The 15,141-nt window shown below is 48.1% G+C and overlaps 1 protein-coding gene across 6 annotated transcripts in view; it reads right to left on the reverse strand.

The window, feature by feature from the left end:
* LOC128336040 (septin-4-like) overlaps positions 1–15,141 on the reverse strand; it is a 49,239-nt gene that overhangs the window by 22,823 nt on the left and 11,275 nt on the right. For all 6 annotated transcript variants that reach the window (XR_008311818.1, XR_008311819.1, XM_053275148.1 and 3 more), the window contains exons 2-10: positions 13,711–14,031; positions 12,426–12,519; positions 11,329–11,415; positions 10,310–10,433; positions 9,273–9,407; positions 7,236–7,353; positions 5,618–5,719; positions 4,656–4,752; positions 107–269 (exon numbers count right to left, since the gene is read on the reverse strand). Coding sequence is in view for 4 of the 6 variants with exons in the window: in XM_053275148.1 (XP_053131123.1) it covers positions 107–269; positions 4,656–4,752; positions 5,618–5,719; positions 7,236–7,353; positions 9,273–9,407; positions 10,310–10,433; positions 11,329–11,415; positions 12,426–12,519; positions 13,711–14,031 (1,241 nt within the window). In the remaining 2 variants the exon portion in view is untranslated. The remainder of the gene's footprint in view (positions 1–106; positions 270–4,655; positions 4,753–5,617; positions 5,720–7,235; positions 7,354–9,272; positions 9,408–10,309; positions 10,434–11,328; positions 11,416–12,425; positions 12,520–13,710; positions 14,032–15,141) is intronic.

Here is a 15,141-nt window from a genome sequence, read left to right on the forward strand (position 1 = left end):
CCATCCCTACATCTTCCACCCCTCACCAGCCACAATCGCGAGAGCGGACCCTCCCTCCACGCCCCCACCCCAGTCCCACCGCCGTGCCCCACTGCACCTGACTCACTTGCAATTCCGCTCCTTCACGACCATGCGGGTCATGCTCTGGATGCACTGCGCCCGGTAGTTCTCGTAGTGCGTCTCCCGTGTCACATCCTTCAGGTCCTGCATGTGGGTCCTCACCAACATGGTGCGCAGCTTGACAAAGTCGCAGTGCGAGGGGTTCTCCACTGGTGGGAGGAAAAAGGAGATCAGACCAGCCCAGCCGGCTCATACAAGCACCCACGCAATGGAACCTAGGAAGCTGCCACATACCGAGTCAGACCCCTGGTCCATCTAGCTCAGCACTGTCTACACTGACCGGAAGCAGCTCTCCAAGGTTGGAGGCAGGAGTCTCTCCCAACCCTACCTGGAGATGCCAAAAGTGAACCTGGGACCTTCCACATGCAAGCACGTGATTTATCATTGAGCTATAGCCCCCTCCCCTCAAGAGAATTTCTTATAGTGCTCACATATAGTTTCCATCCAAATGCAAACCAAGGTGGACCCTGCTTAGGAAAGGGGACAATTCATGCTTGGTACCAGGAGACCCACTCTCCTCCTGACTAGGAGGATGGTGCTTCCCCACTGTACACATTATTATTATTTCTTGTTTACACAGTCAGACAGGTGTTATTGACTGGTTTGTTTTATCCAGACATCGAGTCCTTCCCAAGGACCTGGGATGCCAGAATTTTATTGTCAATTGTTATAGATATCGTCGCAGAAAATAGGCTGTTCCCAGTAAAGCTGCTTTTTGAAATTGGCTGATGGTGATTTCTGTGGCCCCGATGGTGTTGAGGTGCTCTTCAAGGTCTTTTGGAACTGAACCCAGGGCGCCAATGACCACTGGGATGATTTTGGTCTTTTTCTGCCACAGCCTTTCAATTTCAATTTGTAGATCTTTGTATTTGGTGATTTTTTCTATTTCTTTTTCTTCTATTCTGCTATCCCCTGGTATTGCTATGTCGATTATTTTGACTTGTTTTTCTTTCTTCTCGACTACAGTTATATCTGGTGTATTGTGTGGCAGATGTTTGTCTGTATGTAGTCGGAAGTCCCATAATATTTTTACATCTTCATTTTCTTCAACTTTTTCAATTTTATGGTCCCACCAATTCTTGGCTACAGGTAGCTTGTATTTTTTGCAGATGTTCCAGTGTATCATTCCTGCTACCTTGTCATGCCTTTGTTTGTTGTCAGTCTGTGCTATCTTCTTACAACAGCTGATCAGGTGGTCCACTGTTTCATCTGCTTCTTTACAAAGGCAGCACTTGCTGTTTGTTGTGGATTTTTCTATTTTTGCTCTTATTGCATTTGTTCTTAGTGCCTGTTCTTGTGCAGCCAGTATTAAACCCTCTGTTTCTTTCTTCAAGTTGCCATTCTTAAGCCATTGCCAGGTCTTGGTGATGTCTGATTTTCCACTTATATTGTGCAAATATCCTTACCCATAAAAGCCTTGGGCGTGCGTCCGTGCCGCCCGTGTCTTTTTCGCCCGATCTGGGCATGCGCTCCGCGCATGCCCAGATCGGGCGAAAAAGATACGGCCGCCCAGAGACGGGCGGCCATGTTGGACCAGGCGGTGGCCGCGGCGGAGCGACTGGCTCCGATGGCGGCCGCCGCCGTTACGGCGAGAGGGCCGGGAGGAGCAGAAGCGGCGGGCCAAGGAGAAGCGGCCGCCGCCAACGGCAGGAGGAGAGTGTGGCCGAGGCGGCGGCGGAGCCGCGGCCTCGGCCAAAGGTAGTTGTGGCCGCGGTGGGGCGACTGGCCCCGTTGGCGGCGGCTGCGACGCCACCGAGAGTGCGGGTGAGGCGGTGGCGGGGCGACTAGCCCCGATGGCGGCCGCGGCCTCAGCAAGAGGTGGCAGTAGCTCCCCTTAAGGCTAGCGCCCGTTATTACAACGGGCTAAAAATTACTAGTTGCAAATATTGTGCAAATATATTGACCATGCAGGGGCTTATTTCTCCATTTTTCTGCTCGGTTCTTTCTTGTAGGCCTGCTTTCTTTCATTGGTGTTGAATAGTTTCTCGTTCTTGACCATTTTAAGTGCATCTTCTTCACTGTCCTTTATATATTCTTCAAGGCCTCTTTTCTCCTCCTCTACTGATGGACTTGCAGCATTCCTCTTCCACCTGAGCTGCGAGGGAGGTAGAGCCTATCTACATCACTGTGGGGGTGCAGAGCATGATTGATGGTCATGATTTTCCTGGTCTTACGATCCAGCGTCTCTAGCTCTGCCTGGGTCCAGTCTATTATTCCTGCAGTGTAGCTGATAACAGGTATAGCCCAGGTGTTTATGGCTTGTATGGTGTTCCCGCCATTGAGTTTGGACTTGAGGATTTTTCTAACTCTCCTGATGTATTCACTTCCAATTTTTCTTTTAACTTCAGTGTGTGCGATGTTATCAGCCTGGAGAATGCCCAAGTATTTGTAATGTTCTTTCTCTTCCAGGTTCTTGATCTTGCTTCCATTGGGCAGTTCTATTCCTTCTGTTTTTGTTATTTTCCCTCTGTTCATTATTAATGCAGCACACTTGTCTAGTCCAAACTCCATTGCTACATCGCTACTGAATATACGGACAGTGTTTAGCAGTGATTCGATTTCTGACTGGGACTTTCCATACAACTTCAGATCGTCCATGTACAGCAGATGGTTGATTTTACTGGATGTTTTAGATGTTTGGTATCCCAGGCCTGTTTTGTTTAGTATTTGTGAAAGTGGGGTCATGGCAATTACAAACAACAGAGGGGATAGTGAGTCCCCTTGGAAAATGCCTCTTCTAATGCTAACCTGTCCAAGTGTCTTGCCATTGATTGTTAACTGTGTACTCCACATGCTCATTGCTTTTTTTTATAAATATCTGAATGTTTTTGCTGACACCAGTTGTTTCTATACATTTTAGTATCCATGTGTGAGGCAATGAATCGAAGGCTTTCTTGTAGTCAATCCATGCAACACTTAGATTGGTTTTTCTTCTCTTGCAATTTTCTAAAATCATTTTGTCAATCAGCAGCTGGTCTTTTGTGCCTCTGGTGTTCGGGCAATTTCTTTTCTGTTCAACTGGAAGCTGTTTGTTAGTTAATAAGTGTTGCATCACTTCATCTGCTATTATTCCAGTTAATAATTTGAACATGGTTGGCAGGCAGGTTATCGGTCTATTATTATTATTATCATTATTATTATTATTATTATTATTATTATTATTATTATTATTATTATTATTATTTTACATCCCGCTCTTCCTCCAAGGAGCCCAGAGCGGTGTACTGCATACTTAAGTTTCTCCTCACAACAACCCTGTGAAGTAGGTTCGGCTGAGAGAGAAGTGGGCTAGGACTGGGAATACCCGAGTTCGAATCCCCATTCAGCCACAAAACTCACTGGGTGACTCTGGGTCAGTCATGTCTTTCTGAACCTAACCTACCTCACAGGGTTGTTGTGAGGATAAAAATAACCATGTACACCACTCTGAGCTCCTCGGAGGAAGAGCGGGGTATAAGTGTAAACATAAATAAATAAATACATAAATACATAAATAAACTGTCAGGCACCCGCTGGATAGGACAAGTGTACCCTGCCCAGATTCCGTCTCCCGCTTCCAAATAAAGTAGTCAGGAAAAGCACAGAAAGAGCACGCCCAGCTCCCGAAATTGGCTAGGACCAGTGTCTTACCCAGTTTGTGGTCATGCGAACCCCGCTAGTATTTCACACCCTGTATCTATTTATTTATTTACTTACTTACAATATCTTTGCCCTGTCTCTCTAGGACTCTACTGCTTGAGGGCGGCTCACAAAATTAAAACAGATTATTATTATTATTTCTTGTTTACACAGTCAGACAGGTGTTATTGACTGGTTTGTTTTATCCAGACATCGAGTCCATCCCAAGGACCTGGGATGCCAGAATTTTATTGTCAATGTTGTTGCTGTTATGATCATCATCATCATCATCAATTCGATTTCTATACCGCCCTTCCAAAAATGGCTCAGGGCGGTTTACAAAGAGAAATAACAAACAAATAAGATGGCTCCCTGTCCCCAAAGGGCTCACAAGCTAAAAAGCAACATCAGACAGACACCAGCAGCAGTCACTGGAGGTTCTGTGCTGGGGGTGGATAGGGCCAGTTACTCTCCCCCTGCTCAATCAAGAGAATCACCACGTTAAAAGGTGCCTCTTTGCCAAGTTAGCAGGGTTAGTTTATATTTATAAAATATAAATCCAGTGTAATCGTGATGACTTAATATACGCTCGCTAAAACAAGATCCTGAGGAACTCCAAGTCCCATAGTCACACACGTCAGAAAGGTCAACGGTCCAAACCCTCCAGATATCAACAACAGATAAACAGTGAAGAGATGCTCTGAAAAGACGAGCGTTTTTCTCCCCTTTTCTTAAAGCCCTGAAGGATATAATCCAATCCAGGAATATAGACTGAGGTGTGGGGAGGGGGGAATATTCCTCTAGGCAGTCTGCTGCACAGACCAGCTAGTGGCGACCCATGGGCCCTACCCACGTTCCCTCTGCAGGCATTGACACAGAGTGACGCAAACCGACCCCCAGATGGAGGCCAAGGTTACCTTCCACAATGCCCCAAGGATAAAGCCTCCCACGGACCCGTCTGCCTTTGGCCTCCACCACCGTGTTGCTACCGATCACAGCGAAAGGGATGCTCTCCTGCAAGAGAACGGCGCTATCAGCAACAGGGCAGCTACTTCCGCCGTGCTTGGCATGGGCTGGGTATCGACAGAGCACAAGGTGCTGTATGGAATACTAGGGTGGGAATGGCATTGGGCAGTGTCAAGTCAACTTAGGAACCTCCTGCCTTCCACCGAGTCAGACCCTTGGTCCATCTAGCTCAGCTGTGTCTACACGGACTGGCAGCGGCTCTCCAGAGTTTCAGCCAGGAGTCTCTCCCAGCCCTACCTGAAGATGCTGCCAGGGACTGAACCTGGGACTTTCTGTGTGCCAAGCCGATGCTCTACCCCTGGGAACATCTTCTCTTACAGAGCTCATCATCTATGTACGGTGGCTTGGTGCAGCACATCCAACTACTCCCAGTCCTCTGAATGGAATTTCATAGGAACATCGGAAGCTGCCATATACTGAGTCAGACCCTTGGTCTATCTAGCTCAGTATTGTCTTCACAGACTGGCAGCGGCTTCTCCGAGGTTGCAGGCAGGAATCTCTCTCAGCCCGATCTTGGAGATGCTGCCAGGGAGGGAACTTGGAACCTTCTGCTCTTCCCAGAGCGGCCCCATCCATCCCCTAAGGGGAATATCTTACAGTGCTCACACATCAAGTCTCCCATTCAGATGCAACCAGGACGGACCCTGCCTAGCTAAGGGGACACGTCGTGCTTGCTACCACCAGACCAGCTCTCCTCTCCGACTGACACACACGTGGTTTTCAGTGCATGCATGGCTCTGGGTCTTATCTGGCCATTCCTGGGACTAACTTCTTTGATTGTAGGAACATGGACAGTGTGTAATGAACAACGTGGGGTATCCCATCACCAGTACCCCCTTCCGTCCCTCCTCACCTTAAGTGCCTGATCTTGCAGCTTAAAATCCTCATCTTCATCTGAATCACAGTCAGGAAACTGGTAGATCCGGATCCCAAATTGTTCAATTTCATGACGGATCTGGGGCAAAGGGAGAAACATACCGACCTGTAATTGACAGAACTCGGCCATGACTTCATCCTACATTTCCTACACGCTGAAGGCCACCTAACATCTGCTGGATGTTAGTATGTTTGCCAAGTACTATAATTATCACCAATATTTATATACTGCTTTTCAACAACAACAGAAGTTCACACAGAAAAAGAATGAATGAATGAATGCTGAACCTGGAAGAGGCCGGGCGTGCAGATGGAGAATTCTCTCATGCTGCCTCTGACCCACTCGGCAGCGTCATACAAAATGAGAACAGTGCTTAAAACTAAACTCAACCCTGTCGTTCCATATGAGAATAGTGAAGAAATAATGTAACTGGGAGGATGAAAAATTGCACCTTTAATGTGCAAGCTTTAGTGTTCACCAGAACTCTTCTTCAAGGTGGACATGAAGTCAAAAAATGAAATGAAATAAAATAAAATGAAAGGGCCGTGCGGGGAGAAAAGAGATGTCGCTAGGTATGATGGAAGTACCCGTCTGCAGGAATTCAAATGTAAAAGAAAAGCTGGCTTTCCTAGTGCAAGAAACAAATCAACATCTCACAGAGAGGCTAGTCGTTTTTGCTGTTAAGGCCTTCAGTTTAAGAGGAAGCTATTTGGAGTCCATTGGAGTTAATTGTCGTGGAGATTCTGAAATCTGAGGAGGCTATTAAATGGGCATGTTTAAATACTGCTGTGTTTCTGCCGTTTAAAATGGTACGGTTCGAATTTTGTTTTCTGCTTGGGATTTTTTTCTTGTACATACATCACACCACTTTGTTTTCAGGGGTTTTTAGAAATGGTTTTTATATGGCCAGATGACTAGCCCGTGCTAACTTGGCAAAGAGGCACCTTTTAACGTGGTGATTATCTTTTATTTAGCAGGGGGAGAGCAACTGGCCCTGTCCACCCCCAGCACAGTACCTTTCTAGTGGCTGTTGCTGGTGTCTATCTTGTGTTTCATTTTAGACTGTGAGCCCTTTGGGGCAGAGATCCATCTTATTTATGTATTATTTCTCTGTGTAAACTGCCCTGAGCCATTTTTGGAAGGGCGGTATAGAAATTGAATATAAATAAATAAATACATAAATATAAATGTAATAATAATAACTGGAAAGTTCAGCTGTTAATTTGCAGAGTATGTAAATTATTTGCAAGCCAATTTACATAATGTGCAAATTAGGGTGCCCTAATTTGGAGAGCCAGAATGTGGTGACCCTAGCATTTGTGGGGGGGGGGATGGATATAAATCGGTAATATTGAATAGAAATTGAATAAATAAATAATAATAAATAATCAATACACTTCCTTGTCCATCCCATTTGCAAGGTGCAACAGAGAAGGCACTTTGCAGATCGGGTTATTCGACGAAAACAGATCTCGGGTTGCACCTAGCCATGGTGGGACGGGAGAGGCAACCCTCGAGGACTGCTGCTTTTTGATCTGCTCATCACTCGGTGAAGCAGGAAGCACTGAACCACCTCTCTCCCCGGGCCCTTCACCTTGTTTTTCATCTGGTCCACCTCAGAGCGCATCAGGGTGTCAGCTTTGGCCAGGACAGGGACGATATTCACATGCTGATGGAGTGCTTTCATGAATTCGACGTCCAGAGGTCGCAGCCTGCCCGGAGACACAACAGAGGCACATCTGCAAATCTCAAGACTGTTTCCCCACATGGCCGTGAGGATCTGAGTAGTAAAGATCCTGTGAGTAGGAGGTGCTGGACTGCTAGGCAAACATATTGCAATTTCATTTAAAAGACCCAATGGTGTCTTCTTATTACTACCTTTCATCCACCCCCAGCCTCCGAGGCAAGATGCCTCTGAATCCCCGTTGCAGGGGAGCAACAGCAAGAGAGAGGGCAGGCCTTCATCTCCTGCCTGTGGGCTTCCCAGAGTCATCCGTGGTGGAGCCAGCTTGGTGTAGTGGTTAGAGTGCGGGACTAGGACCGGGGAGACCCGAGTTCAAATCCCCATTCAGCCATGAGACTAGCTGGGTGACTCTGGGCCAGTCACTTCTCTCTCAGCCTAGCCTACTTTGCAGGGTGGTTGTGAAAGAGGAACTCAAGTATGTCGTACACCACTCTGGGCTCCTTGGAGGAAGAGCGGGATATAAAATGTGATGGTGATGATGATGATGATGATCATCATCCGGTGGGCCACTGTGCGAAACAGGACTATACAGGCTTTGGGCCTGATCCAGCACGGCTGTTCTTATGTTATCTTAACCAGTAGGACTGTATTCACCCAAAGAGGAGACTCTGGATTTAAGATGACCCCCTTAAAAAATCAGAGGTTAAACAGAGGTTATACCTTTATTTACCTATAAGGAAGAGTCGACACTGACTTGACAGCACTTAATCAATCAATCAATCAATCGGAATCTGGATTTAAGGTAACCCCTCGATTTCTAATATCACAGAACTTGGGGGGGAAACTAGTCTTGGATTCAGGTACATACAATGGCAGTAAAAGGGAAAGTTGTGCCGTCGCGTCGGTGTCGACTCCTGGCGCCCACAGAGCCCTGTGGTTGTCTTTGGTAGAATACAGGAAGGGTTGACCATTGCCTCCTCCTGCGCAGTATGAAATGATGCCTTCCAGCATCTTTCTAGATTGCTGCTGCCCGATAGAGGTGTTTCCCATAGTGCCCTCACATAGTCTAGGAAACATACCAGTGGGGATTCAAACTGGCAACCTATGGCTTGCTAGTCAAGCCATTTCCCCGCTGAGCCATTAAGTGGTTCACAATGGCAGTAGTAGCAATATAATATGCACAGCTATAATGTCCATCCTCCAAAGAGCTCCAAAGAGCCCGCCCTTTACATCCTCACAACAACCCAGCAAGGCAGGCTATGCGGAGAGCAACTGTCTGGTCCAAGATCACCCATTAAATATTATAGCTGAGTCAGGATTTGAAGATAGGACTCCCTAAGCTAGTCCGACACTGTAACCCCTACACCACATTGGCTCTCTCACATTTTATTCTCACAAAATTATGGTAATATCTCTCGGGCCACCGTGTGGGGGATGGATTGAACTGGTCTGCAATGACTTATGATGACATTCCTTCATTGGACTTCTGATCCACCTCAACACAAGAACTCAGGGAATTGTAGTTCTGCCTGGGAATTGTAGTTCTGCCTGGGAATTGTAGTTCACTGCAGTCCTTTTTACACAGAAGAAAGGGAGTAACCATGAATCAACTGTTCTATTTTCTCCATGGAATCATCTTTAGAGAACTTGCCTGCCCATTTTCACAGCCATTACTCTGACCTCAATAAAATTGTATAGTCGTTTTGGCCGTTTAAAAATTTCTAAAAGCTTTGAAAACTGGCAAATTTGGGCTATTGCAGGCCTGATGGACAGGGCAACAAAACACGGTGAACACACCAAAAGCGGAAAGTCTTGCAAAGCTATCACTTCTTTCCCTTCTCTAGGGGTGTAGTCCTTGTCAAAAATCAGCACGAGCATTCATCCCCCCCCAGCTGACTATCTGGGAGCAAAGACAGGCCTGGACGCGGCCGGGTCTCCTCCTCGTACCCATGTCCAAAGGGCGAGATGAAGTAGAGACAGCAATGGACCCAGTTGTCCAGAATGTTCTTCCGGTTCAGTCCGCTTTCATCCCGGAAATACTGTTCAAACTGCTCGTCTACGTAGTCGGCCACAGGCCTCCAGCTGGGGAGGAAATGGAACAGGGGTTAGAGAGCAGAGCTAAGCAGGTTCCACCCTGGTTTGAATTTGAATGGGAGACTAGAAGTGTGAGCACTGTTAGATATTCCCTTCAGGGGATGGAGCCGCTCTGGGAAGAGCATGCCATATACTGAGTCAGACCATTGGTCTATCTAGCTCAGTATTGTCTTCACAGACTGGCAGAGGCTTCTCCAAGGTTGCAGGCAGGAATCTCTCTCAGCCCTCTCTTGGAGATGCTGCCAGGGAGGGGACTGGGAACCTTCTGCTCTTCCCAGAGCGGCCCCATTATCCCCTGAGGGGAATATCTTACAGTGCTCACATGTGACGTCCCATTCATATGCAACCAGAGCAGACCCTGCTTAGCTAAGGGGACAAGTCATGCTTGCTACCATCAGACCAGCTCTCTTATTATTTTTTATTATTATCTTATTATAATAATAAGCATAAAAGCTTTAATTTGCTGAGTTCCCGAATGTAAGTTCCTCAGGGCAGAGCGCTATCCTCTCATGCCTTGTAAAGCACAAGGAACATATATGGCACTATTTAGAGAAGTAACCTCTGCATGGGCAGAATTCGGCAGAGGGGGCACTTTGGGTGGCCTGCAGACTGCCCACCAAAGAGCAGAGGGCCTGTCCGAGCCTCCCAGAAAAAGAAGATGGCCATTTCACTTCTCTGCTCGCAGAGCAGGATTTACCTGCCTCTCCCTCCAGCTGGCCTGTGTCTCCAGCAGATTATTTTTATCCCCCACTTGGCCTCCATCCAGAGGTCAAATCGGCCCAGCAGACACGGCCCTAATGGGATTCCCTCCCCACGGATCTCCTTCCCCGCAGCTCTGCCTTTAAAGCTACCAGAGCACAATTCCCTCCGCTCTCTCCAAGGAGGCATACCACTCGGTATTGTTGACGGCGTCCCCAAAGCCCGGCGTGTCCACAATGGTCAGGTGCAGCTTCACGCCTTTCTCCTCAATGTCCACCACATGCTTGGTGATCTCCACCGTCTGGATGATCCTCTCTAGACAGGAGGGGAAGGAGACAGGGATTTAGGGGAGAGAAGAAGGTATGCATTATCGGAGGCCAAGCACCGCAGACTGCCTCTTAGCTGGGCTTGAGAACTACCTTGCTGAATCGGACCCAGGGGGGGTCCATCTAGCCCAGTATCCTGTTTCTGACAGGGGTCAGCCACACACCCCACATCTTGGGAAAGGTGCAAAAGAGGGCCACCAAGATGGACAGGGGTCTAGAGCAATTCCCTCGGCAAGGCTACCACATCGGGGGCTTTTTAGTTTCAGGGGGAAACAGTGACATGACGGAGGTTAATAAAATTATGCGTGGTGGAGAGACACAGAGAGAGAGAGAGAGAGAGAGAGAGAGAGAGAGAGAGAGATTTCTTTTTTGCGCACACTACTATAGGACCAGAGGTGATCCCATGAAACTGACGGCCAGGAAACGTAGAACCAACAAAAGGAAGTATTTTTTTCACACAGCGCAGAATTAAATCTGTGGAATTCTCTGCCACAGGGTGTCGTGCTGGCCACTGGCTTGGATGGCATTAAAAGGGGATTAAATGAATTCATAGATGACAGGTCTGTCAATGGCTACTAGTCTTGATGGCAATGGGCTACCTCTGGGTTCAGAGGCAGGATGCCTCCAGATACCAGTTGCACGGGAGCGTAGCAAGAAAAGGGGCATGCCTACACCTCCTGCTTGTGGGCTGCCCAGAGGCACCTGATGGACCACTTGATGGACCACAAACAACAGGACGCTGGACTAGATAGGCCTTGGGCCTGATCGAACAGGGCTGTTTTTATATTCTTGTGGCAGTGAATTCCACAGGTTAAATATACCTTATAGGAAGAAAGGACTTCCTTTGGTCTGTCCTGTTTGATGGTACAGAAGAACAGCCTTACCTTCTGAATTTAAGAGATTGCGATCCTTGTACAAATCTGTGAGAAAGAGGCTCTTCACCAGAGTGGATTTCCCCAGTCCAGACTCTCCTGTAAAAATAAAGAGGAAAATGGTAAATGTAATTCAGTGGAAAGCTGGATCCTTAAGAAACAGACTTTGTGGAGGAAAAATGGAAAAGAGAAGCAATGGAGGGCATACACATGTCCAATAATATTTTTGGACAAAGTATACAGGTGGACCTTGTTATCCGCGGGTCCAATATTCACATATCTGCGGTTCAAAAATAATGTAATCATCTTCTAGTTTAAACAGGCACTAAGATTCATGGAAGTGTAGTTAAAAAGCAGCCTCCAAGTTTCTAGTTCTCGGCCAACCCCAGCTTAGGCTATAGGTCCATATGGGAAGATTACGAAGAACACAAAGTTCAACAACTGTTTTAAAATGATTCCCACCGCCCCTGCCCTCAAGTTAAATAGTTATAGTATTTGTCTGATGGAGTGACATTAAAAAGTTACACTGCAAGCCAAAGAGTTTGATATTATTATTCTGTATGAAATGAATCTCCACTGGTTCAGAGTGTCTGGTTCCAAGCTGTTCAAAAGCATCTGAACTGGAGAGTTAAAAAAATATTGATGAAACTGGACCAGAACGGAATGCAAATATGTAATGGTTCAGTTCCCTGGCCGAAATGTTCCTGTCCATGTGTATGAAGGGAAAAGGAATGAGAAGCTTCCTCTAATACCACACACACACACATACACACACAACATAGGAAGCTGCCATATACTGAGTCAGAACCTTGGTCCACCTAGCTCAGGATTGCCTACACAGACTGGCAGCGGCTTCTCCAAGGTTGCAGGCAGGAGTCTCTCTCCCAGCCCTATCTTGGAGATGCTGCTGCCAGGGAGGGAACTTGGATCCTTCTGCTCTTCCCAGAGTGGCTCCATTATCCTCTGAGGGGAATCTCTTCCAGTGCTCACACTTCTAGTCTCCCTTTCATATGCAACCAGGATGGACCCTGCTTAGCAAAGGGGACAAGTCATGCTTGCTACCACAAGACACCACACACACACACCACCAGGTCCACTGATCCTGATACCTGCAACCATGAGGGTAAAGTCAAACCCTTTCTTCACTGACTTCCGATGGATTTGATTGGGGAGTGTAGCAAAACCCACGTACTCTTTATCGTCCTGAGAGAGAGAGAGAGAGAGAGAGAGAGAGAGAGAGAGAGAGAGAGAGAGGTTTTTGGGGCAGGGGGGAGAGAGAAAGAGGAGGTGAGAGAAAGTGGGCTTGTTTGCGGGGGGGAATCACAGGGCTTGGGGAAAGGATCTCTCAAGAGCAGGCTTTTCCTTGGGGAGAAAAGTAAAGTGTGCCGTCAAGTCCATTTCGACTCCTGGCACCAACAGAGCCTTGTGGTTTTCTTTGGGTAGAATACAGGAGGGGTTGACCATTGCTTCCTCCCACGCAGTATGAGATGATGCCTTTCAGCACCTTCCTAAATTGCTGCTGCCCAATATAGTACCAGCGAGGATTCAAACCGGCAACCTTCTGCTTGTTAGTCAAGCATTTCTTACATGGGGAGAAGGTTATTTTAAATATTATCTATCTGGCCAGAATTGCATTCTCCAGGTATCTGGATCACGGAACATAGGAACATAGGAAGCTGCCATATACTGAGTCAGACCATTGGTCTATCTAGCTCAGTATTGTCTTCACAGACTGGCAGCCGCTTCTCCCAGGTTGCAGGCAGGAATCTCTCTCAGCCCTCTCGTGGAGATGCTGCCAGGCAGGGAACTTGTATGCTCTTCCCAAAGTGGCTCCATCCCCTGAGATGAATATCTTATAGTGCTCACACTTCTAGACTCCCATTCAGATGCAACCAGGGCAGAACTTGCTTAGCTAAGGGGACAAGTCATGCTTGCGACCACAAGACCAGCTCTCCTGAAAATCAGGCAAGGAATGACGACTAGATAGTGCGCGTGTGTGAAACCTGTTTTGACTGGCTAACGAAGCTTCTCTTTCTAGAAAACAAAATGGCGTCACCCCCCGCCGCAGTTGAGCTAACCCTGGTTATCTCAATAAGCAGAGGAGAAGCCATCTGAGATGTAACCAGTGTAAGCTGAACGTGGTTAAGACACACACAGAGCACTCAGGTTCCCCATCACTCCTGCATCCTCCCTCTGTTTCGTGACCCTTATTCAGGCAGTGGGATGCCAACAACCCTACACCGGCCGCCCCCTTGGACAGGGGCTCAAACGTTGGGAAAGGCCCACCTCAGGGATTGGGTCCATGCCATCCCACCGTCCAGAAGCCTGAGAGGGGTGGGAGACGGAGATCGAGACAGAGTAGGGAGAAAAGAGAGGTGGGCGAGGAGGCCTTACCTCATCAGACTCGTACGGATCAAGCCTGCCCCAAGGGCTTCTGGGACGGGAAGGGCTGGGGGGCGTGGGGGCAGCCATGTGCTGCGGCTGGAAGTGGAGGGGTTGGGGACAGTGGAAGGTCTTCTGCTCCTTCTCCTCCAACCCCTTGTGAGCAGGAGGCCTGGCCACGCTGGAGAACATCTCGGGCTCTTGGCAGCCCAGGCTTTCGACCTTCTGAGCCTCCACTGGCCGCACGAGACTGAAGCCCTCCTCGGAAGGACACTCCTTGAGGAACTGAACGAGCTCAGCCTCCTCTGAGTCCTCCTTCAGCAAGTACTTGATCTGCGGGGAAGAGAACCGGCAAAGAGAAGTAAACACGGATCAGCAGAGAGACGGGTGGAAGGCGTGGGGTTGTCGGGAGCAAGGTCCAGCTCCTCTCGGTCCAGTCTGTGCAGCAATTTAGGGATGTATAGGAAGCTGCCATATACTGAGTCAGACCCTTGGTCCGTCTAGCTCAGCACTGCCTACACTGACTGGCAGCATCTCTCCAAGGTTTCAGGCAGGAGTCTCTCCCAGCCTTATCCTGGAGATGCTGTCAGTGAGTGAACCTGAGGCCAGCATGCAACACAGATGCTCTAGCACTAAGCTACGGGTAGGGTTGCCATGTCCCTCGGAATTTAGGGTAACTCCTGGATTTTGGCTCCTCCACTTGGCTGCTAGATTCCACCCGGATTTACACGGATTTCAAATGCACTGCTCGGATTGCCCAGATTTTACAATTTTACTTGTCCTCTTAGCTAAGCAGGGTCCATCCTGGTTGCATATGAATGGGAGACTAGAAGTGTGAGCACTGGAAGAGATTCCCTTTAAGGGATGGAGCCGCTCTGGGAAGAGCTGAAGGTTCCCAGTTCCCTCCCTGGCAGCATCTCCAAGATAGGGCTGAGAGAGACTCCTGCCTGCAACCTTGGAGAAACCACTGACAGCCTGGGAAGACAATACTGAGCTAGATAGACCAAGGTTCTGACTCAGTATATGGCAGCTTCCGATGTCTGTATGTTCCTATGAGGGCAGAGAAGGAGGGGGAAAGTATACACACCGGCCAAATAAATAAATAAACAAAATGCAAATCCGTTGCCGCAGAATTGGTAGAACATGCAAATTAGGCCGCCCGGATACGGGAAGTTCGAATCTGGCAACCCTAGCTAACAGCCCCATCCTCTAAGGGGAATATCTTACACCGCCCACATGGAGCCGCCCATCCAAATGAGAACCAAGACCAGCCCTGCTTAGCAAAGGAGACCCACCCCTGCTCGTGACCACAAGACCTATCTCAACAATAGAAGAACAGCTTGCTTGGCCTGGTCATGCCACCTTGGGGTCGCCTCGTCCACCCAAACCACAGTCGATCCTTGTGATGTGTTTTAAAACCAAAGTAACTACATTTTACTTAGA

The sequence above is a fragment of the Hemicordylus capensis genome, chromosome 12 (assembly GCF_027244095.1).
Source record: "Hemicordylus capensis ecotype Gifberg chromosome 12, rHemCap1.1.pri, whole genome shotgun sequence".
Taxonomy (NCBI): domain Eukaryota; kingdom Metazoa; phylum Chordata; class Lepidosauria; order Squamata; family Cordylidae; genus Hemicordylus; species Hemicordylus capensis.